Genomic DNA, 26118 nt, shown 5'->3' with positions numbered 1-26118 from the left:
ATCTATCTATCTATCTATCTATCTATCTATCTATCTACCTACCTACCTACCTGCCTGTCTATTTATTCATTTATCTATCTGTCTGTCTGTCTATTTATTCATTTGTTCATTCATTCTTCTTTTATACATTACATCCCAACCACATTTTACCCTCCTTTCATTCCTCCCAGCTCCCCTTACCCCCCAGATCCACTCCTCCTCTGTTTCCCTTCTGAAAAGAGCAGGCTTCCCAGGGATATCAACTAAACACAGAACAACAAGATATAATAAGACTAGGCATAAACCCTCAAATCAAGACTGGGCAAGGCAACCAGTAGGACTAAAAGAGTACCAAGAGCAGACAAAAGAGTGAAAGACACCCTCACCACCTCCACTGTTAAAACACCAAACTACACAACCATAGCATATATGCAGAGAACCTAATTCAAACCCATAAAGGCAGAAACCACATTTAATCTCTGTAATTAATATAATGCTACTCATCGGTGTGTCTGGAAGCATCATTGATTAGGGAAGACTAGCAGTCTGATTACTAATCAGAAAACTTGTATTTATTTAACCCACCATGCTGTTAGTAATAAGAAAAAGATCTTTAAAAGTTCAAGTTGATTTAGGATATATATATATATATATATATATATATATATATATATATATATCCTATTTATGCTTACAACCACTCCATTGCAAATCTTTAAATGAACAGAAGATAGGGAGAGAACTGTAAAGCTATTCTGGCAGTGGGCAGAGGAGAAAAGAAGGAAGAGGGGGAGGGAGGGAGAGAGGGAGGGGGAGGGAGGGAGGGAACTGAGTGAACACATGGGTAAGAGTAAAAAATTAGAGGAGAAACCTCTGAAAGTGTGGCTCTCTAGGTCATACCTCCTACAGAATTACACTCTACACACAACAAAGATAAGATGGAACATACATCATGATGCAACTGTAATCTATTCACACTAAACTTCAGAGAAACAATCCAAGGGCAATAAGAGCTAACAAATGAAGAGAGAATCTTACATGTTAGTGGTAATGGAAGAATTAGATACAAGAAAGACAAGCAAATAAATCTCTAAAAGCACTATACAAAGTGAATAAAACAGAGACCTCCAAAACAGGGCAACCCTCAAAGAAGCAAAGAAAGCAGTGAAAAGAAAAGTATTTAGTAAGTGCTAAATAAACTTAATTCATTATTGTTCTTATACTGAAGAATCTATCTTGATTTGTATTCCCTCAAAGCCACAAGATTCTTCAAGAATCCACAGTCAATGGTTATTTTGAGATGTTCTCTCTGGGAAGGGAAATCACAAGTGACTAGAGAAAGGAATTAAACAATAAAAAGGTACATGAGCTCCCTAGTTTTTGTAAGGTGGACACAAACTGCCTTCAACCAGAAGAGGAAACCTCAATTGAGAAACCATTTCTATCAGATTAGCCTGTGGGCATGACTGTGGGGTATTTTCTTGATTGTGGGAAGGCCCAGTTCAGTGTGGGCAGTACCATCCCTGGGCTTAAAGGGCCTGGGTTATATAAGAAAACAAGCTAGTAAGCCAGGAAGAACAAGCCAGTAAGCAGTTTCCCCAATGGTCCCTGCCTCTGTTCCTGCCAGGACTTCTCTCAGTGATAGAATGTGATCAGGAACTGTAAGCCAAATAAAGCCTTTCCTCCTCAAGTTGCTTTGGGCCAGTGTTTTATCACAGCAATGGAAAGCAAGCAAAGACAGTGCATTAGGAAGCTTATCCCTATGATGGGTAATTCTACTAGTGAACATGGCTCCCAGTTACTCTAACTGCAGGTGAGGAAAATGAATTGTTTGCTTATCTGTTTCCTACTCATTACGGATTGAAAACATAAGTCCTGCACAGACTTTCAAGACACAAAGTCATGGGTGTTTGCAGGAGACAGCTGGAGAAGAGTAACAGAGATAAAGCTAGACCAGCAAGAGTACCCACTACAGGTCTCTGATATAAACGATCATTTCTTTTTCTCCCTTTCGAAACTACTCTACCCCTTCCCCTCTAAACATTAACTCCTACCATGTCTCTACCCTTACCATTCCACTGAAATGTAGCTTTCCAGCCTTCTGAATAAGGAGTAGATGATAGTTCCTTGTTATATTACTTGTTTTTTAAAATTTGTATGTGTGCATGTATGGTGTATGTGCACTTATGTTTATGTTTGTGTGTTTGTGTACGTGCACACATGTGGCAGCTACAGGGCAAAGTTAGGTATCTTCCTTGATTGCTCTCTACCTTGCTTTTGACACAAGGTTTCTCACTGAATCCAGATCTCACCAATTGGCTGGAATGTCTGGCTAGGAACTCTAAGTATCCATCTGTCTCTGCCTCAGCAGCTTCAGGGTTACAAAGAAATATCATGCCTGCTTTTTTGAGTGTTGAGAATCCAAACTCAGGTCCTCATGGCTGCTTGACAGGCATTGTAGCAAATAAGCCCTCTTCCCAACCCCTAGTATGATCTCTCAAAGCCACCTTTGTTGTGGGAGAATCCTTCTGTATGCTGTGAATGTGTGTTGCTCTCATTGGTTGATAAAAGCTGGTTTGGCCTATGGCTGGGTAGGAAAGATGGAGATATAGGGAGAAGGAAGGGCAGAGTCAGAAGACATAAGCCAGCCACCTAAGGAGCCAGATGCCAAAGGATGGGTAAGCCATGGGCCACATGGTGATGCATAGATTAAAGAAATGGGTTGATTTAAAAGTAAGAGCTAGTTAGTAATAAGCCTGAGCTATCCTCCAAGCATTTATAATTAATATAAGCCTCTGAGTGATAATTTGGAAACAGCTACAGGATGGGGCAAGATAGAGAGAAACTTCCATTTACCACCTTCATGATCCTGTCACAAACATCTGCTCAAGTAACTACAAAAAAGGGGGCAATTTGTAATGGCTTATTCATGATATCATGCTGTAATATCAGCAGTCTAGACACATCTGCTAGATACTATAATTATGTAATAAACATTCTAGGAAAACTACTATAAATATATTACATTAAGTAAAGGCAAATACAATTTAAATACAGAGAAAGAAGTTCTTAGTAAAGAAGGAAAATATAAATCTAATTCAACTTCATGAAATTTAAAATTAGATAATTCAATAAGAAAATGGAGATAACAGGGGGCCGGGCGGTGGTGGCGCACGCCTTTAATCCCAGCACTCGGGAGGCAGAGCCAGGCGGATCTCTGTGAGTTCGAGGCCAGCCTGGTCTCCAAAGCGAGTTCCAGGAAAGGCGCAAAGCTACACAGAGAAACCTTGTCTTGAAAAACCAAAAAGAAAAAAAAAAAGAAAATGGAGATAACACAAAATCTGTAAACTTGAAAATGGGTCAATATTTTTACCCAATTTGAGCTAGCAAGATAACCCAGCAAGTCAATGTGCTTGCCATGCAAGCCTGAGGACCTAAGTTCAATGCCCAGAACCCAAATAAAAGCCAGATAAGATGGCTCCAACATGTAATTTCAGCACTCTCGCAGTGACATGGGGGGAAAAAGCTGCAAAGCAGCACTGGCAGTAGAAACAATGACCCTGCCTCAAAAGAATGGTGGAAGGAGAGAAGCAACTCTCAAACAGCTGTCCTCTGATCTTTACACACAGCAAGTGTCTTCCTCTACCCATCTCCCACCTTACTTTTTAGAAAAGTTCGCCTACTGAACCAAGAGCTCACCATTTTTGGCTAGACTGGCTGGCCAGTAAGCCTCTGTAATCTATCCAAAACCACTCTTGAATCAGCCAAAGGCTGAGGGTAAAAAGTCTTGCTAAGCCTGTGTTTTATGTCGGTAACAGGGACCTGAATGCAGGCCCTTAGGCATGCAAAGCAAGCATTTCACATACTAAACCATCTTCTCAGTCCTTGGAAACTAGTTTTTATATAACTAAAGTAAACTTATTCACAAGTATTACTAGAGATAGAAACATGATAATAAAATAAAAACAATGCATTGAACCAGGATTTTAAAAAAATTGTGTCCGTCCGTCCGTGTGTGTGTGTGTGTGTGTGTGTGTGTGTGTGTGTGTGTGTGTGTGTGTGTCCGTCCGTGTGTACATGAGTACAATGCAGGAGGAGAGTACAGGTACCTGCAAAGGCCAGAGGCATTGAATCCCCCATGGGTCTGGATGATTCAAGCTATCTAATGTGGGTGCTGGGAATCGAACTGGGTCCTCCACAAGAGCAATACACACTCTGTACTGAGCCATCTCTCTAGCACCAACACATCAGAATTTTTAACAGTTATAAATGTGTATGTATTCAACAGAAAAGATTATGTAAGATAACCACTGACAAAATTAAAGGGGCAAAACTATTTTAATACTCATCTATAGTTACTGTTGAGACTAAAAAAAAAGAATACAGATATATAAAATGTCCAACAACTCTCCACTCAAATTTAAATAATTGACTATGGTAGTTAATACAGATTGTCAACTTAATTACATTGAAAGATACAACTAAAAGATCGGAATAAAACACCTCTGGGATATGTCTATGAGGGTATTTCCAGAGACAATTAGATCATAGGGGCTCTGACCTAACTAATGGCTTAATCCACTGACAGATTCAAATTTTGAATAGATTATTAGGTGGAACTATGGAAGAAAGCCTAGTTAGACAGGAAGAAGAAGGTCACTGTGGGTGACTACATACGTGTCCCTCCTCTGTTTGACAGAACTTTGAGCAGCTTGAGCCATTTCAATCAATCCTTGCTTAATCTCCAGGAGGCCAGAGATCAAAACAGCCACTGGATTTGTTATTTCTCTACCTCACTCAAGGAAAATTCACTACCACCACATTCAGATTTGGTTCCACACCCCTTATCCATCAGTCTCCCGCTGCTTTGGAAATATCGACCCCTCCCCTTTTCTATTTTGCTTATCTGTCCTGTTCCCTCCTCTCTCAGCTTTAGCTTGATGGATGCCTCCACATCACCTGCTCCATGCTCTGTGCCTGCTGGCATCCCATGCTCTCCTTCAAAATGTCCCATTCTCCTGTTCTGTCCCTATCTGCACCCCCACCTCCTGTGGCTGCCACAACCCAAACCTTCTCGCTCAGGTTTGAGCTTTTGAAAATTTATTTCATATACGTGAATGGAAATGCGTGACGTGGCCATGTGACTGTGTTTCTGACTGATTTTGAATGCTTAAGAATATGTGTTCCAGCCGGGCGTGGTGGCGCACGCCTTTAATCCCAGCACTCGGGAGGCAGAGCCAGGCGGATCTCTGTGAGTTCGAGGCCAGCCTGGGCTACCAAGTGAGCTCCAGGAAAGGCGCAAAGCTACACAGAGAAACCCTGTCTCGAAAAACAAAACAAAAAAAAAAAAAAAAAAAAAAAGAATATGTGTTCCATATCTATTCCATTTGTCTTACCAAAAAAAAAAAAAAAAAACCACGTGGTCAGGTGCCATATTGACTAAGGTCAAAGACAGGTCATATGGCCTTATCACTCACTACCTTTACTAAGGGCAGCAGAAAGTCACTTCCTGTCTGTGGCCCAAACATGGTCAGGGGTAGTGCATGCTTCTGGAGTGGGTGGGGTGGCTCGAGACCTATTCTCTCCCTCCCTCCAGGGCTCTCGGACATCAGCGGTGCCACATGTTGGTGATAAGGCCTGAAAGGACTCCAGGAAGGCTCGCAATGAGCCAGCTTTCCGTTCCCTCTGAAAGGAGCAACACACTCCTGTGACTCCCATTGTCCCCACCCACCTCCCATGCTGGTAGGTGGGGCTTCTCCCATGCCAAGATAGGGTAGCAATACTAAAATGTTTGAGAGGTTGTGGAAAAGTTTTGTTTGCCTTGTTGGAAAGTTAGCTATTTCTTTAAAAAAAAAAAAAAGTGTACTTTATTTTTGATATTACACTAAGACATCTGAGAGATTTCAAATCTATTCTTATTTAATATATTTAAATTTATAAAGCTATGGCCAACCTGCCAGCTCTTTTTTTTTTTTTTTTTTTTTTTTTTTTTGGTTTTTTTCAAGACAGGGTTTCTCTGTGTAGCTTTGCGCCTCTCCTGGAACTCACTTGGTGCGCCACCACCGCCCGGCAATGCCAGCTCATTTTATATAAAAAAAAATCAAGACTTAACTTTTTCTAAAGCTACTAGGTCTCTGATTAAAAAAAAAAAATTCTAAGATATAAAAGTCCATGCACACTTTGAGGGTCTGAAAAATTGATTTAGGATATAAATACCAATTACAAAAATATAAATAAATGATTTAAATGCTTCATATTACTTTCCCCTTCTATGATGTTGTTATAGTAAGATTTCAAAAGTTCAGATTTTAATATTAATAGAATTCTGATACTGCTTGGATTACAAGCTCAAGGTTTTAAATTTTCTTTGGTTGTCTTCTAAATATAAACTTAAAGTTCTCATCAGGCCAAAGACATCTCTGTCCAATCTGTACTATACTCTCTCTAAACAAAATTTGATTAAAATTGTTTAAAATGTTTAAAAATACCTTTTACCCAAATCTGTAATTTTGCCAAGGTATGAGCCTAGATATCCATTACCTGCTTTTTTGTGATTTGGATTTCAATATTGATTGATAATACTAATGTATCCAAAACTTTTATGTCCTTTTATAAAATAAAAATACAGTTTGAGTTTTCCCCATCTGGCCTAAAAGTCCCAAATAAATTCATAAATTTTAACTTCTGTTCCTAATTTGAACTTATCTCCACAGGTTTCCATTTGGCTGGCAGACACATCTAAGCATAGTTACTAACTGCAACCTGATGACTTCAACCTGTGAGCCATGGATTTACTAAAAGCTGATATGGACCAGCTCCATGTTTCCAGCTGAGTCAAATCATATGCTTCTGATAAATGTCCCAAATTCCCTCCTTACTTTTGACTAGCCTTTCAATATTGTTGGGTTCTGACCACCTACACCTCATTTCAGCTTGAAGCAACTACAGAAGACAGTACATCATCCCTGCCCCCCAAACAGACTAAGTTAAAGGAAAACTCCCTGGCATAGGTGACAAAATGTCTATCTATAATGCCCACTAATATACTAGGAAACTAGGCCCAGACCTGTCCATTGACAAATTAACTAAAATGGTTCTGCAATAAGACCCTTGACCTTTATGAAGAACCAAAGAGGTATTAAATGGCCTTAAGAAATTATTATTTTTATATAAATAATTCAGGATTATAATCTGGTTGTACTCAAAGATCAGAACTACAAGACCTTAAAAATAACAGTACAAGAATGTATATCTAGCCTCCTTGTCTTTGCTAACTTTATTAAGCTGTAACTAATTGGGTAACTTGTATATCCAGATTTAACTTATATATGCTCTCAAAGTTAAGCCTAAACATTTGTTTAATTTAGATATACCTAACAGATTTTGTTCCCTCGGTCCTCAAACACCTTTAGAGATCTGAGAATATGGCATTAAATATAAAAGCTTTTTATGATAGAGAGACATGTCAGCTCCTGGCAGCATCCTGTATCTTCTCCAAGAAGACAGATGGCTATAAAGGAACTTACACCTGGAGGATTGATTGGGGTGTGACAGTTGCCTTGCACTGCTACTGAGATCCTGTCAGACTGTGAATAACTGGAGAAACGAGGATCAATTGTTCTGCCTGCCAAGACAGTAAGTCGATCTCCCCAAATTTCTACTCCACAAAAAATCTGTCAGATCTTCAGGGTTTGGCAGCTAGCTAAAAGCAGTACTACTTCTGGAGCTTATGTCCCCCAAAGACTATGAAGAGACTTGGGATTGCTGCCTAGGTAGCTGGAAAACTGTCTCACTTCTGCTTACTTACTTATCCTTCTCAGATCTCATGGTGTTTGATTACCAGGTATTAACAGACTTGCCAGTTTTACAGCTCTCCCCAGATCCCCAAGGCTGTAGCACCTTGGTAGCTCATTAGTAAGTTTCCTGTCAAAAGTATAGGCAGGTGTGCCTCATGCACAGACTCCATGGTACAGGATAAAACTGGTTTCAGATGTAACTTCTGGAGGTTCATTTTTAGCATTGATAAATGCAATTTTGATAAACTGATAGAGCACTGACTACAGACACAATTTCTGTGGACTTGACTGGTCCCAGCTTTTAGAGACAGGCTAGCATGGACAGGGTACCCTCCTCCTTTATTCACTCAACCACTACTGTGGTATGTTCTGTATGCTGTGAATGTGTTGCTCTGATTGGTTGATAAATAAAAAAGACAGTTGTGTGCCTGGATAATCACCCAAAGTTCCTTTGCAGCACTGGGGCATCCATCTTTAGCCTACAGATCTAGTCTCTCAGTCATTTTTCTCTGTGTCCTGTAGAATGTCTGGCAGTTTCTTCTGTGAGGCAGGAACCTGAAGGACCATCTCATCTTGCAAAGTTCAGTGGTCACCTTCCAATGGGTCCTGCATGTCCAGTCAATACAACAGTTTGTCAAGCAGTCCAGGCAAGAACAGTTCCTTGCTCAAATGGCTATTTTTGCTAAGAAGATAATCTCCATATGGAGTATCTTCGATGCCCATCTTTCTCTTTAAAGTAAATCGGTGCTGCCAGGAGCAGACATGTCTCACTGTCCAGAAAGTCTAAGTTTTTAAAATATTTTAAATACCATATTCTGTAGGTCTTTGAAGTGTTTGACGATTACCTACCTAACTGAATTATATCTATGTATACCTAGAAAACTTAACATGACTATAAGTTTGATTATCATGGATGACTAATTATTAATGTGTATTTCTTAATTATCCATTACAATTTAAATAAGTTACATAAACATAATACCTTAAACAAGAGTAGAAATATACATATAGTATAACAAAATTAGCTTTAAATTTGTATCAATAAACTAAAATCCATAGCAATGTAAAACATTTTAAACAAGTTGTTGCTCTTTAAAAGTAGGTTCATTAATCCACCCTTTTATCCTATCAGATCTATACTGTCCCCCTTTTAAATTTTCCTTGGTAATGATAAAAGATAAATTAGATATAAAACTTTAGACTCACAAATATAGGATAGGTACAATATTTTCTTTAATTTTGCCAAATACAAATAGACTAGATATTGTAACTGTAATTCTTGCTTGATAACTGTTTGTTATATGTAGTTTTACTATGTTAAAGTTAAACCAGTCCTTTTAGATTAGACAGAAAAGGGGAGGTGCTGTGGGATGTTCTGTATGCTGTGAATGTGTTGTTCTGATTGGTTGATAAGTAAAAAGCTGACTGGCCAGTAGCCAGGCAAGAAGTATAGGTGAGATAAACAGACAAAGAGAATTCTGGGAAGAAAAAGGCTGAGTGAGGAGACGCCAGCCCTCCATCCAGGGAGCAGCATGTAACGGCACATAAGTAAAGCCATGGAACACATGATGACATATAGATTAACAGAAATGGGCCAAGTTTAAGTGTAAGAGCTAGTCAGTAGTTAGCCTGAGCTAATGGCCAAGCAGTTTTAATTAATATAAGCCTCTGTGTGTTGACTTGGGTCTAAGCAGCTGTGGACCAGGCAGGACACAAGACAACATTTAGCTACAAACCACTTCCATTCAGCAAATTTCCTTTGGTTATAGATTTAAAGATATGTTTCACTGGGCTGAAAGTAGGCCCTAAAAATGTTCATGCCTTTAAACCTAAAGCCATACCTTTTGCTATGATACTAAGATGTATGTCTGTTCCAGTTGTTTTACAGACACAGGTTCCTACACAGCTCCACCCTCCTGCCAGACTCCTGCCAAGGCCAGACCCTCAAAGACCTTCCAGATATACCACCAGCTGTTGTACCAACTGAGGACACCAACCAAGCGAATACTGGCATATTAACTTCACCCACATGCCCACTTATAAAAACTCCATTATCTTCTAATTTGTCGACACTTTTACAGAATAGATGGGGGTACTTCCCACTTCCAAAGAAACAGCAGATGTGATAGCTGTTTCTCCTGATTTGGCATGCCACTTCCCCAAGCTCCTGGAACATCACTGCTGGTACCACCTCTCTAGGCTCAAGTGGGCACCTACCCAGCAACTGGAACCTGGTTTTCCAAGATGTCCCAATGAAGGACATATATGCTCTTGTGTCTCACTCATTCATCCTTGCCTCTTCTGTAAAATCAGGGCGCACTTCTCTGTTCCATTCTTTCTGGCAGTTATCATTCTTCCCATGGCTAGCCCTGCTCATGAAGCTAATGATAACAATCTTTTTTTTTCTAGTAACCTACCTTCTCTGCTCCCTCAAGGGGTCGCCAGGATGAGCGCTAACTGAATGCTTCTTCACTCACACCTCCCACTGTGCATGACTCCCAACTTCCTCTTCCCCACTTCACCCCAAAATCAGCAGCAGGCAGTCTCGAGAATTCGGCACCCTCATCCTCCCACCCCCACCCCCGCAACCCCCTGCACACTTGCTATCCATAACTCAACTTTTTATAATAATCAAAAAGGGAGGAATGTTAGGCAATGTTAGCATTCAGACCCACCCTTTGGGGACCCACCCAGCATCCTGACCTCCCCCTGCTTTCTCTCTATTTCCATGAAGTGTGCACCTCCTCTCTCTCTCTCTCTCTCTCCCTCTTTTTTTCTTCCCTTCTCCCTTTCTCCCAATAAAACTTTCTGTAGCTGTAACTAACCGTCTTATTAAATAAGAAACACAGAAACAATGTAAAAGAGAAAGCCGAGAGGTCAGAGCTCAGAGCTAAAATCTCACCCTTCCGCCTGCGATGTCCCAGCTTCCCGAAAGAGGGCTACTTCCTGTCTGTACGTCTTTTTTATAGTATTATTGTTCTGCCTTCTCATTGGTTGTAAACCCAAACACGTGACTGCCTCGTCACTGTCTGAATGTACAGCCCCCTAGGTCTTAAAGGCATATGTCTTCAATGCTGGCTGTATCCCTGAACACACAGAGATCTATGGGATTAAAGGCGTGTACCACCACCGCCACACTCTGTCTATGGCTCTAATAGCTCTGACCCCCGGGCAACTTTATTTATTAACATACAATCAAAATCACATTTCAGTACAATTAGAATACCACCACAACTTTCCATGTGGGTGGCATGCCTGCATGGTGTGAGTAACTTTCTGCTGTACCTGTTGGCCGAGGCCCACATGGCATGTCTCCTCAGCTCAAACCCACCAAGGCCTCTTGCAAGTCATTCCACAACAGGTTACCCAATCCCAGTGGTCAGCCCTAGACACACATACTCCTGAGTAGCATTAAACAGACTTAGTAGATTCCATGTGCATCATCTGAAGATAAATTACAGGCTAAAAATAATCTATGAAATGGTCATATCAATAGATGCAGGAAAGGCATTTGACAAATTCAATCTCCAACTTGTAACAAAAGTTCTCAGTAAATCAAGAGCAACTTCAACATGCAAAAAGAATACCCACAGAAAATCCTACAGATAGGATCATACTTAGTGACAGACTACAAGCTTTCTCACTAAGATCAGAAACAATGCAAAAGCATGGTCTTTAACCACTCTTTATCAGTATCATTATGAAAACTCTAGTTAATGCAATAAAACAAGAAAAAGACAGGCTACAAAAGCAGGATACAAAAGCAGGACCCATCTTTCTGTTGCATACAAGAAACACACCTCAAATTCAAAGATAGATACTATCTAAGAGTAAAAGGCTGGGAAAAGTCTTTCCAATCAAATGGTCTTAAGAAGCAAGCTGGTGTAGCCGTCCTAATATCCAGCAAAATAGACTTCAAACTAAAATCAATCAAAAGAGATCAAGAAGGACATTACATACTCATCACAGGAAAGATCCACCAAGATGAAGTTTGAATTCTGAACAGTTATGCCCCAAACACAAAGGCACCCACATATGGAAAAGAAACATTACTAAAGCTTAAATCACATATAAAACCCCACACATTAATAGTGGGAGACTTCAACACCCCACTCTCACCAATGGACAGATCTGCCAAATTGAAACTTAACAGAGAAATAAAGGAACTTAACTGATGTATGACTCAAATAGACTTAATCGATATCTACAGAACATTCCATCCTAACAAAAAAGAATATACCTTCTTCTCAGCACCCCATGAAACCCTCTCTAAAATCAACCAAATACTTGACCACAAAGCAAATCTCAACAGATACAAAAAAAATTGTAATAACCTCCTGTGTTCTATCAGACCACCATGGTTTAAAGTTAGACTTCAAAAACAAAAATTACAGAAAGCCTACAATTTCATGGAAACTTAATAATGCTCAACTGAATCACCAATGGGTCAAGGAAGAAATAAAGAAATTAAAGACTTCCTAGAGATCAATGAAAACGAATATACCACATACCCAAACTTATGGGACACTATGAAAGCAGTGCTAAGAGGAAAATTCATAGCACTAAATGCCCACATGAAGGAGGTAGAGAAATCTCACACTAGTAACTTAACAGCACAACTGAAAGCTCTAGAACAAGAAGCAAAGTCACCCAGGAGGAATAGATGCCAGGAAATAATAAAATTGAGAGCTGAAATCAATAAACTAGAAACAAAGAGAATACAAAGAATCAATGAAACAGAGTTGGTTCTGAGAAAATCAACAAGATAGACAAGCCCTTAGTCAAACTAATCGAAAAGCAGAGAGAGCATCCAAATTAGAAAAACCAGAAATGAAAAAGGAGACATAACAACTAACATTGAGGAAATCCAGAGAATCATCAGGTCATACTTCAAAAACCTGTACTCCACAAAACTGGAAAATCTAAAAGAGATGGATAATTTTCTGGATAGGTACCACATACCTTAAATCAAGACCAGATAAACTATTTAAATAGACCAATAACCCCTAAGGAAATAGAAACAGTCATTAAAAGTCTCCCAACCAAAAAAAGCCCAGGACATAGAATTCTACCAGACCTTCAAAGAAGAGATAATACCAATACTCTTCAAATTGTTCCACAGAATAGAAACAGAAGGAACGTTACCAAACTCCTTCTATGAGGCTACAATTACCGATTCCCAAGACAAACAAAGATGCAACAAAGAAAGAGAACTATAGACCAATCTCCCTCATGAACATTGATGCAAAAATACTCAATAAAATACTGGCAAACAGACTCCAAGAACACTTCAAAACAATTATCCACCATGATCAAGTTCAACATATGAAAGTCTGTCAATGTAATACACCATATAAACAAACTGAAAGAAAAAAGCTACATGATCATCTCACTAGATGCTGAAAAAGCCTTTGACAAAATCCAACACCCCTTCATGATAAAGGTCTTGGAGAGATCAGGAATACAGGGAACACACCTAAACATAATAAAGGCAATTTACAGCAAGTCAACAGCCAACATCAAAGTAAGTAGAGAGAAACTCAAAGCGATTCCGCTAAAATCAGGAACAAGACAAGGCTGTCCGCTCTCTCCATACTTATTCAATATAGTACTTGAAGTTCTAGCCAGAGCAATAAGACAACATAAGGTGTTCAAGGGGATACAAATTGGAAAGGAAGAAGTCAAGCTTTCCCTATTTGCAGATGACATGATAGTATACATAAGTGACCCAAAAAATTTGACCAAAGAACTCATACAGCTTATAAACACCTTCAGCAATGTAGCAGGATACAAGATTAACTCAAAAAAAAAATCAGCAGCCTTCCTATATACAATGGACAAACAGGCTGAGAAGGAAATCAGAGATACATCACCCTTTACAATAGCCACAAATGATATAAAATACTTTGGGGTAACTCTAACTAAGCAAGCGAAGGACCTGTATGACAAGAACTTTAAGTGTCTGGAAAAAGAAATTGAAGATGTCAGAAAATGGAAAGATCTCCCATGCTCATGGATAGGTAGGATTAACATAGTAAAAATGGCAATCTTATCAAAAGCAATCTACAGATTCAATGCAATCCCCATCAAAATACCAACACAATTCTTCACAGACCTGGAAAGAACAATACTCAACTTCATATGGAAAAACAAAAAACCCAGGATAGCCAAAAGAATCCTGAAAATAAAACAACCTCTGGAGGCATCATGATCCCTGACTTCAAGCTCTACTATAGAGCTACAGTAATAAAAACAGCTTGATACTGGCATAAAAACCGACATGTGGACCAATGGAACCGAACTAAAGACCCTGACATTAATCCTTACACCTATGAACATATGATTTTCGACAAAGAAGCCAAAACTGTATCATAGAAAAAAGAAAGCATCTTCAACAAATGGTGCTGGCATAACTGGATATCAACATGTAGAAGACTGCAAATAGATCCATATCTGTCACCGCACACAAAACTTAAGTCCAAGTGAATCAAAGACCTCAACATAAATCCAGTTACTCTGAACCTGATAGAAGAGAAAGTAGGAAGTAGTCTTGAACACATTGGCACCGGAGATCACTTCCTAAATATAACACCAGTAGCATAGACACTGAGCGAAACAATTAATAAATGGGACCTCTTCAAACTGAGAAGCTTTTGCAGGGCAAAGGACACGGTCAACAAGACAAAATGACAGCCTACATAATGGGAAAAGATCTTCACCAACCCCACATCTGACAGAGGGCTGATATACAGAATACATAAAGAGCTCAAGAATTTAGACATCAAAATAACCAACAGTCCAATTTAAAAACAAACAAACAAAAAAAAGGGCTATAGAGCTAAACAGAGAATTCTCAACAGAAGAAGCTCAAATGGCTGAAAGATATTTAAGGAATTGCTCAACATCCCTAATCATCAGGGAAATGCAAATCAAAACGACTCTGAGATACCACCTTACACCCGTCAGAATGGCTAAGATCAAAAATACTGAAGACACTATGCTGGAGAGGATGTGGAACTAGGGGAACTCTCCTCCACTGCTGGTGGGAATGCAAGCTTGTACAACTACTTTGGAAATCAATATGGCACTTTCTTAGAAAATTGGGAATCAATCTCCCTCAAGACCCAGCTATACCACTCTTGGGCATATACCTAAGGAATGCTCAAACATACCACAAGGACACATGCTCAACTATGTTCATAGCAGCATTATTTGTAATATCCAGAACCTGGAAACAACCTTCAACTGAAAAATGGATAAATAAAATGTACATATACACAATGGAGTACTACTCAGCAGAGAAAAACAATGACATCATGAGATTTGCAGGCAAATGGATGGAACTAGGAAAAAATCATCCTGAGTGAAGTAACCCAGACTCAGAAAGACAAACATGGTCTGTGCTCACTCATAAGTGGATACTAGATGTAAAGCAAAGACTGCAACTCACAACTCCAGGGAGGCTACCTAGTAAAGAGGACCCTAAGAAAGACACAGGGATCACCCAACGACAGAGAAATGGATGAGATCTACATTAGAAACCTGAGGGGCTGGGGGAATGGAGGGCAAGGGTCGGAGGAAAGAAAGCTTAGGGGAGTGGGAGGTCCCAGCTGGATCAGGAACAGAGAGGGAGAACAAGGAATAAAAGACCATGATAAATGAAGACCCCATGGGAATAGGAAAAAGCAGAGTGCTAGAGAGGTCCCCAGAAATCCACAAAGATACCTCCAAAATAGACTACTGGCAATGGTCAAGAGAAAGCCTGAACTGACCTACTCTGGTGATCTGATGGCCAAACAACCTAACAGTCATGATAGAACTCTCATCCAGTGACTGATGGAAGCAGATGCAGAGATCCAAGGCCAAGCCCCAGGTGGAGCTCCAGGAGTCCAATCGGCAAGAGAGAGGAGGGCTTATATGAGCAAGAGATATTGAGACCATGATTGGAAAAAGCACAGGGACAAACAGCCAAACTAGTGGAAACACATGAACTATGAACCAATCGCCGAGGAGCCCCCATGGAACTGGATCAGGCCCTCTGGATAAGTGAGACAGTTGATTAGCTTGAGGCCCCCAGGCACTGGGACGGGGGCCTGTCCTTAGTGCATGAGCTGGCTTTCTGGAACCTAGGGCCTATGGTGAGACATTTTGCTCAGTCTTGGTGTAGGGAAGAGGGGACCGGACCTGCCTCAACTGAATCTACCAGGCTGAGCTGAATCCCCAGGGGAGACCTTGCCTTGGAGGAGGTGGGAATGGGGGGAGAATTGGAGGGGAAGGATGGGGGGTAGGAAGAGGAAGGGACAGGGGAATCCATGGCTGATATGTAAAATTAAGTTTATAAAATAAAAAAAGAAAAGTAAAAGATATGCAGATTAGGAAAGAAGAAATGAACGGTTTTCATTTGCAGATGATATGGCTGCCTATGTTGGAAATACAAAAGTACAAAACCAAAAACAAACAAACAAACAAAAAACCCTGCTGTACCTAGTAAGAAATTATAGCATGGTTACATGATACGTTAGCAGTAGACGAATCAATTATTTTCCTATATACCAGGAGCAAAGTGGAATATAAAAATATTATACTCTCAACAATAAAATATGAAGGTATAAATCTAATGAAATACATACAAGATCTAAATGAGGAAAACTGCAAAATTCTGATGAAAGAAACAATAAATATTCCATAAGTAGACAGGAAGACTCAATATTATTATCAATATGTTACTCTTCCTAATTTATTAATCCATTGATATAATACAGTATCAATAAATATCCTAGTAGATTAGTTATGGGATTCTGACAAATGTTCGAAAGTTTATGAGAGAGACAAGACCCATAATAGCTAAGCAATGTAAAAAGAAAACAGTAAATATCTCACTTCAAGATTTGCTATAAAGCTACAGTGATCAAGACTGTGTAGTGCTTTAAAGATAGACCACCAACAGAGCAAAGAGCAGGGGAACTAACCATAGACTCACATAAATAGTTAAATGGCATTTAGCAAAGGAGCAAAGCAAAGCAATAAAACAAAGGATGATGTAACAACTAGACACCCAGTAAAGGGGAATCTAAATACAGCTCTTGCAACCTTCACAAAAATTAATTTGAAATGGAAAATACAGCTTGAATGCAAGACACAAAACAATACAATGTTTAGAAGATGTAAAGAAAAAACCTACATGGCCCTGAGTATGGCAACAGTTTTTTGAATAAAATGCTAAAGCATGAACCAGGAAGAAAAATTGATAGAACTTTATTAAAATAAAAAATGCCTCCTTTTCAAAAAATAAATAAAATGAGAAGGAAATGATACAAACTATGGGGAAAGTATTTACGAAAAACAATCTGTTATCCAAGCTATTCAAGAGCTCTCAAATCAAAAACTATCTTGGTGGGGGGGAGGGGGTAAGGAAACACCCTTGACACTTCCCCAAAGCAGATGCAGAAATAACAAATAAGCACCTGAGAAGGTACTCTACAACAGGTGTTTTCAGATTAAAACGACAATGAGATCCATCAATCAGAATGTCCAAATCCCACAACACTGACAACACTAAATGTCAGTGAGGACACAGAGCAACACAAATTCCCATACACTACTGAAAGCTTCATTTCATACATATAAAATGGTACAGCTACTTGGGGAAAGAATTTGGCAGTTTCCTACAAAACTAAACATATCCTGACCATATGATCCAACAATTAGCAGATTCTGGAATGGTTTTACCCAAAGTAGCTGAAAACTTATATCCACACAAAAACCTGCACATGGATGTTTATAGGAGTTTAATTCATAATTGTCAAAACTTAGGAGTGGCCAAGATTCCTTCCCAGACAATAAACTATGACACCTCCTGATGATAGATACTATTAAGTATGAAGAGAAACAAGCTATCAGGCCATTAAAGAGAGGAAGCATACCATTAAGTGCCTCTGATGGAGTCTATCAAATATTTAAAAACACCAAGCCTATGCAATTTTTAATAAAGGATAATTATTACCTAATTCATTATATGAGGATAGCAGTATTACTAAAGTCTGATTGGATCATTATGTGACAACCATCTGTGCTCTGTTGTGTTGACACTAATACTTTCCAGATAGGCCCATAAGCCCCACCCAAAGAAAGACTTCTTTGGAGCTCTGAGCCCCACCAACTATAGCTTCAAGTATAACTGAAGTCTTCTGTGTTTTCTTTCTAAAATGTTTCTAAGAACCAGTATCTCTAACTCCTACTGCTCAGGCTACAGAGACAGGAAACACAAACTCCCCAGCTGTATTACTGAAAATGTTGCACAGAACCACTCCCAACGGTTCTTTTTGGGAATACCAAAGGAAGCCCTCATCCTTGCAGAGTATGGTGTTCAAGGCAGGTACTGTCATCAGTGTTGCCAGCAAAAGACTTCTGAGGCCCTATCAGATCAGCAGCTTCTAGCTCATGTGGTGTATGATGAGACAAATCGATCTCATGGGTCCTCCTTTGGTATCAAGTGGATTTGTAGTCTAAAACAATCCCTGTGCAAAAGGCAGCTATTGGACACTTAACAATTCTCAAGCATGGAGTCAGACTGAACAGGCCTATATTTCTGACAAGTAATACTTGATTTATATTACAACCACCAAAAGCCTAACTTTGCAAAAATATGATGCCATCAAAAGAATGTACTATTAGCTAAAGTCGAAACCATTAACTACTTCAAGTTAGTGATTTGAAACAGACACTGTTGTATTTCCTTTGAAAAATTCAAATACGACATGGCAGTTCTATGTATCTGTTATGGTGCTTTAGAGTATCTCAGTTCAGTTAAGGAACAAGTGTGTGTGTGTGTGTGTGTGTGTGTGTGTGTGTGTGTGTGCAGGCACATGTGCATACTCCCTTGTACAGTCCTTTCCTTTTTTTTTTCTGTAACAGATCCGGTGCTTGAAGCATTGAAGCAGGTTTCACTATAACTTGACTCTATTTACTAGTTTGTTACAGCCAAGAGTGAGAAGGTCATAGATGGTGCAGGAGAGGCAGTACAGACTTCTGCATAGTCTTCAAGCAGGCATTTTCTAGTCATAATTCAGCCACTTCTACAGTCCTAGAGAATTCAGGGAAATTTAAAGGTTCAAAAGTTTACAGATACATCAATTCGGAGCTCCTATTCTAATGGCCAGGATTCCATTTCAACCCAGTCGGAACACTGATAGTGGTATGGCAAATGAGGGTTCTACCCGTCCTAGAACCTTAAAAGCCAGCCCATTCTTATGCCCACTGCGGATGTTCCTCCACATGTTGCTAAAAAAGAAAAAGAAAATTCCTTTTACCTTTCATGCCCAATTATCTTCAGCCTTTCTTTATCATTCTCACCTATCAATGTCCTGCAGCAACAACCAGCTTCATAATACTACCCTTATAATAAATACTTTCCTGAGCCTCTCAAGAGCCCAAGATGCAGTACCCACCAGGGCACTTCCATTCATAGAAACCACATCCCAGGAGGTAATTTTAATAGTTACAACTGTGGATGCTGAGGGGCAGCAGCAGCAGTGCTCAACTGACACCATTAGAATGTGGCTTTCCTTGCAGCCAGCACATAATCAATCACGTTCCTCAGACTGCTCCTGGTAGCAAGTGAAACGACTGCAAAGGAGATAGATATACACACCAGAACTTACTGTGGAGTGCTCTGTGAATAAACAGCTAAGGGGAAGTGAAAAAAGGAGCACTGAGCAGAAGCCAAACTGCAATTCAGCCACAGAAAGGCCTCAACCGCCACCTTGGAGAAGCTCAGCTTGAAAAGGTCCTTTAAAATTGTCTTGCCTCAAGACAAATTCACAGACATAAACAGCTATGTGAAGAAAAGTACTACCTATTCACTAACACAGATACACATACACTAATTCAACCAACACTGTTTCCTAATCCACTTCTGTAATGTCTCTTCTTAGCTCAAAACCATCAGGATTTTTCCAATACTTGTGATTAAAATTGAATTTTTCTTGTTCTTCCAGATACTGTCCTTTTGGCTAATGTCTCCCATCCTAGAATGAATCCCTACTCCTCTCCCTCCTGAAACCTACATTCTAGCATTAATAAAAATGTCAACGTTTTTATTATACCTACATACAAACTGCCTTCCTCACCTCTACTCGGGAAGTTGAGCAGGCCCAGAGTGTCATCCCTTTGTCATAATAGTTGTTTCCTTGGTGATTTCATTTAACATTTTCCTTAAGTATCTGCCTTTCTAACTTTCACCTCCACTCAAAACACTCACAACTAGGAACAATACACTCAAAACTAGGAACTTCAACACTAAGTCTTAATAAGACAAATGGTTAGTTCTAAGTAATAACCCTCAACATTTGCAGGGTTGACTACTTCACCCAAATTCCATGCACAGATGGGATGGACCATTTCTATTCTGTTCTGTTTTGAGATGGAGTACCATGTACCAGAGGCTAGCCTTGAACTTGTTATGTATCAGAGGCTGGTCTTGAATTCCTGACCCCCACTGCCTCTACTACCCAAGTACTAGGATTATTGGAGTGTACTAGCATGCCAGTAAAATGGCATGTATAACAAAAAGAAAAAAGTACCAAGGGAACTAATCAGTTTATCTGAAAAAGAACCCAATTCCTCATTTTGGTCATAGCATTTGCTAATACTTGCAGCGGGGTGCTTTTGTGCCACTTCGAGACCCAGTAGATGTAGCATGAGTCTTCAAAGTTCTTATTAATAAAATCAAACCCAAGGCCAGTTATTGGGGTGAATACTGGAAGGTCAGAGAGACAGAACAAGCCACAGCTATCTCACCTTGCCAATTCCTCAGCTGGTCCTGTTTCCTCAGCTTGGAAGCCTCTGAGTCCTCATCCAGAATGAATCTCAGCTGAACTGTATTGCTCCATAGCCTGAAAGCTTAACCAGTCAAATGCTTACCAGCCAAAATGCTTCTAGTTTCTGGTCCTCACGCCTTATATACCTTTCTGCTTTCTACCACCACTCTCTGGGATTAAAGGCTGACTTTCTGGGATTAAAGGCGTGTGTCACCATGCTTGGCTGTTTCCAATGTGGCCTTGAACTCACAGAGATCCCAGATGGATTTCTGCCTCTGGAATGCTAGGATTAAAGGCGTGTGCTATCACTGCCTAACTAGTGGCTTTTCTGTTCTCTGACCCCAGAGAAGTTTATTAAGGTACACAATATTCTCACCCTTCTTTATATCTCAGTTCATCACTCCCCTCTTGGCATCACTTCCCTTTGTACCACAGTCAACCAAAAGCTTTCAATTTCTGTTTTCCTTTGACCTCCAGTCACATTTCAACCTTGATTCAGTCAACTATGAGTTCTTCTCATTTACCGTCTAACTAGTAAGGTTTATCATAGGTTGATTTTAAATATGATTTTTAATAATAACAGCAACTAACATTTAAAAGATATTCAACACATGTGGGCACACTGCCTTTACATTACCCTGAAAAGTGACAAGAAACAGATACCTGTAATCTCAGCAATCAGAAGGCTGAACCAGGAGAATCACTTTTATTTTGGGACTACGTAAGTGATGTTAGGCTTACATGAGATCTCAAAAACCATTAAAAAAAAAAAAATCCAGGCTGGGCCTGGTGACACAGGACTGTAACTCTAGCCACCAGGAGTCAAAGAAGCAAGATTACAAGTTCAAGGCCTGGCAGAACCTACAGAGCAGAACATGTCTCAAACACACACAAACAGTCCAACTTAACACATAAAAAGAGGTCAAATTGGAATTTGAACTAAGGCAATCTGCAATCTGTAACATTCTACCACAGAAGTGTAGCACTTCCCAAATGTAAAGTTATATTACCTTTCAGAGGACTGATGAAACATTTTTTTTTCCTGCCTTACCTGGCCTGCCCATTTCTCCAAGCAAATATAATTTCAATCAGTCTCATTCATTCAAAAGCATACATATTCAGTCACTGAATACATAAAAGTTATTCCTACATTCAACAATCATTGATCCCAACACCAATAGTAGCCAGGCAAGACTATATTGCTTCTCTCCTCAAACCTTCATACCTCACTTTCAGCAAAGAAAACAAACCACTAATATTTAATAACATATAATGTGCCAAGTACTTAGAAATATTTGTTCATCTAATCTACAAAACAGCCCATATTATTATCTTCACTATACCTATAAGAAAACTAAGGCATGAAGGTTATGTAGCATTCAAGGTTATACAACTAGCAAACGACAGAGGACAGTCAGGACTTAAAAACCAGTCTAGTGTCAAGAGTCCAAATGCTTAGCCACTTTGTTCAGATGCCTTCAAAATCCTAGATACTATCTTCCTTAGGCTTGAATCTTATACTGAAAACAATCTATAGTACTGAATTTGTCCAACATTCCCTAAAAATTCACTTACGTTTCTGTTCCCTGAAGCACAAGTTTGTTCTTCTCTTAAGGTCTTTCTAATTTCCTCATATGCACTTCTAAATCTCCTTCCTCAAGACATGTCAACTTAAATACCAACTCCCAAGGAGAACTTTGCTGACCCTATCACCTAGAGTAACTCAACTATAAATGCTCAATCACATGAAATTGGCTGCATCTGCTTCATCATTACCTATCACAAGAAATAACCAGTTGTGACCACCACGCCAAGTGCACGTTCCAAAACATTAAGGATCTTGTCTTGTACTTACTGCTCTGCCTTTAGTATCTACAGTAGTTTATACCATGGATACTTATTTACAGAATAAATGCCAAAAAAAAAATGATGCTACCTATTCAGATCACCATAAAGCATAGATATGGCACCATCTTCAACAAATTATCAGCCTGTATATTTAGAAATATTTCATTTTCTATAGTAAAGGAAGATCAACCCTTAACTTTTTCAATGGCCAATCTGTCATCAAAAACCTGCCTTCACTGACTTCTATCAATCATTCCCTCCTTCAATTCTTTAATATCCTCATCTCTTCTTAAGTTCCCATAGTTGAATATCCCACTTGCCCTGCAATATTTGAATAACCTTCCTGCATATCCCCCCAGGTTGTTCAAACACTTTCAATCCCCCACCCCGTCCTGCACACCCATTATGCTTATCCCAGTTATGACCACTTAGCTCAAAAGTTATCAGTGACTGGGAAACTGTTCTCACTTTTTTCAGTATCCAGCACTTCTGAAAACTTTTTCTTTACTAGGACCGGAGGTGCTACTGCTTGGTGCGCTTCTTAGTTTTCTAATCTCTTCTCTGTTTCTTTTCCTGTCTCCCTTGTCTTGCACCTTTCACCCTGATGCTCTCTAGCATTCCAGCCCTATTCTCATCTATCTCCTCTACCTCAGTGCCCTACAAAAATAATACTAAACCCCAACTCTTGTTCCCTATCATCCTTAACTTTTAAGTGACTAATTTTAATCCAATTCATAATAAAGAACATTGTAGGTAAAAATGGGTGTGTGTGTGTGTGTGTGTGTGTGTGTGTGTACAATAATATTTTGAACAAGCATTGGGAGGCATTATCAAAGTAAGGATGGTTACCATACTCAACCAATTCCTCATACTTTATTGACAATTTGCAGAAATTGATCAAACTAAAATTCACCAGTTTAAGTAGATTAACCTAGATTTAATTTTGTCTACTACTGCAATAAAGTTCTAGATACAAAAGAGTCACTATTAAAAAGCAGTAGAAATTCAAAGCAAGACTATACACCGTAGATTACTGAATAAGTTTGGATATAATATGAAAATTAATTTTAAATCTTTAAGAGGAACTTGTGCGGATATAGAACAGTGCAACAATTTAGAGACACACAGCTCACGCTTAGACCTAATATAATTCTCAGGGTAAATTCTCTAATGTGATTTGTGCCGCTTTTCAAAACCATTAGCAGGAAACACACTTGTGATGCTCTTACCTTCGTTCTAAACAGCAATGTGTAGTTACACACATTTAAATCCATGACTCAACTACTGAGGCACCCAATCCTGTCAACAAATAGACAACTGGTTTATCCAGAAAAGGTGTGAATAAAGTTCCATCTTTACAACTCTCTCCAACAGATAAGCCATAATACATACTGATACATAGCTGGACTTGCAGACCAGACCATTCATTATGGGAGAAAAGGACATCCGGCATTGCCTTTCTTGCCAAACTGCCATCATAAGCCACACTGATTTAGTGAGAAGGAAAGAAAACAAAACAAAACAAAACTTCACCAAATTAATTTTTTAAAATCCCACTAGACTTTCTTAGTGTTCTGTAAGAAGCTACAGGAAGAAACAAAGGTGATTCCCAATTACCACTCTCAAAGCAGGTGAAACGAGTCAGGCATCCTCCTCCTTCAGGGTATATGACAAGTTAAGGCATGGGAAGGAAAACGGGAGCCTTTAGCTAAAAAAGGTACCCGTCTTTTAAGAAAAAGAAAATGAAACTGATTTGGCATCTATATCAAGGAAGTTGAAGGTGTAGCCAGTCTAACTGAAGGAGATCTGAGAGCTACTTAGGATAGCAGATAAACCCTAACCAGTTGTCATATTTTTAAGTTCTTCGGATTTTTCCCATTTTCCCTACAAAACTCCCTGTACTCTCAAACCTGTAAGTATAACAGGAAACAGAACATAAGATGAAGGGAAATGGCCAGATAGGGCATCAGAACAAGGCAGCAGCTGCAACCACATAATCAAACTACATTTCTAAAAAACCCCTATCAACCACTTCTCAGGTCTGCACAAATCTCCATCTATATCCTTTACTCATAAATCTCCTAAAATGAAACCATTAGCTCGGTATCTAAAACATCCTACAAACATCACCATCTCTAACCTACACCATTGCTCCCTGTAGTGGAGGGCGGCCTTTATGGAGGGCAGCTATCGGAAGGAATGTGATGGGGAGAGGTCGTGCAAAAAACATTGCAGCTCCAGCACTAGAAAATGTCAACACATCCCCTTACCGTCTCTTGCAAATTCTCCTCATGCTTTACGGTCTTATCCCTCTCTACCATGCCTCCTTTCTCAACAATACACACACGTGTCATGACAGACCAGCAGCACCATCACCCTCTCTAGCGTTATCCGATACGTACCCATCTTCCCTGCCTTCCCCTCCAAAGACAGACACATAGACACAGACAGACACACAGACAGACACACACACACACACACACACACACACCGTGGCTACCACACCCTCTTGCTATCTACCAAAATGCTTCTTTCACCAGCATCCAGCCCGGTGCTAAGTACGTACGTGGACACACACGCACGGGTGCACGCACACACACACGCGCGCGCGCGCACAAACACACACACACACACACACACACACCGAGAGAGAGAGAGAGAGAGAGAGAGAGAGAGAGAGAGAGAGAGAGAGAGAGAGAGAGAGAGAGAGAAGAAAGATGCACACGCATGCGGCGCAGGGAAGGGCGCCTGGGAGACTCACCTGGAGGCCGGGTGTCCAGTGCTGCTGCCGGCCTGGTCCCTGTCACTGAGCGCAGTGGTGTAAATCCTCCGGTAGCGGTCGGCCAAGGCCCGGCCTGACAGCAGCAGCTGATAGTGACCCCGAGAGTCCGTGGCGGACAGCCCCAGCCCCGCGGCGGCCACCGAGCCATCGGGAACCGGCATGAACAGCGCCCCCGGCGCCGGGGAGGAAGAGATGGTGGCGGCTGCGAAGAATCCGTCCCCGCCGGGCCCGGAGGAGGCGGCGGCGGGGGAGGCAGTCGCCGCGCACATCATCATCCTCGCCGCCGCCGCCGCCGCCGCCTTCGTCCCCGCGGGCCGGGCGGGCAAGCAGGCGCGCGCCCTCAGAGCCTCCGCCAACGACGCCGGCTGGAGCGGCGGCCTCGGGCGCCCGCAGCAGGGACACTACAAAGACAGCGACCTCCTCCGCCGCCGCCGCCTTCTCCTCCTCCTCCCCGCGCCGCCCTCGCCGCTGTTGGGGACGCTCATCTAACCCCGCCACCCGCGGAGTGTGAGGAGGAGGCGGTGCCGCCGCCGCTGCTGCCGCCGCCGCCGCTGCCGCCGCCGCCACCGCCGCTGCCACCGCCGGAGCTGCCCGCAATGGGAGGCGGCCGGCCTCACGGAGCATGCGCGCCGCCTCGCACATGCTCAGTCATCGAGCCGGGCTCCCTAGCCAGCCCCACCCCCTCCGCCTGCCTCCCGGCCTCGGGGTGCCGGGTGGTGCCGAAGCGACACGAAATCCGAGGCTCCGGGTTTTACTGACAGCACGCGGAAGAACCTGGACTGTGCCTGGGAAGCTGTCAGGGACCGCGTTCTTCTTCAGGTAATGTGGTTCGCTCCCGGGGAGAGAACCCGAACCTGACAGATAAAGGTACCTGCCAGTCTAAAGACCAGAGCTG

At 40.9% G+C, this 26118-nt stretch overlaps 1 protein-coding gene across 13 annotated transcripts in view; it reads right to left on the bottom strand.

The window, feature by feature from the left end:
• The window catches only part of Mycbp2 (MYC binding protein 2), a 249377-nt gene extending 223776 nt beyond the window's left edge, over nt 1-25601 (bottom strand). For all 13 annotated transcript variants that reach the window (XM_028864803.2, XM_028864805.2, XM_028864804.2 and 10 more), the window contains exon 1: nt 25203-25601. In XM_028864803.2, the coding sequence (XP_028720636.1) occupies nt 25203-25498 (296 nt within the window). In that variant the 5' untranslated portion in view covers nt 25499-25601. The remainder of the gene's footprint in view (nt 1-25202) is intronic.
• Nucleotides 25602-26118: the final 517 nt, after the last annotated feature.

This window comes from Peromyscus leucopus, chromosome 9, assembly GCF_004664715.2.
Source record: "Peromyscus leucopus breed LL Stock chromosome 9, UCI_PerLeu_2.1, whole genome shotgun sequence".
Classification (NCBI taxonomy): Eukaryota; Metazoa; Chordata; class Mammalia; order Rodentia; family Cricetidae; genus Peromyscus; species Peromyscus leucopus.
Note: the sequence above shows the minus strand (reverse complement) of the source record. Positions and strands in the feature narration are given on the sequence as shown.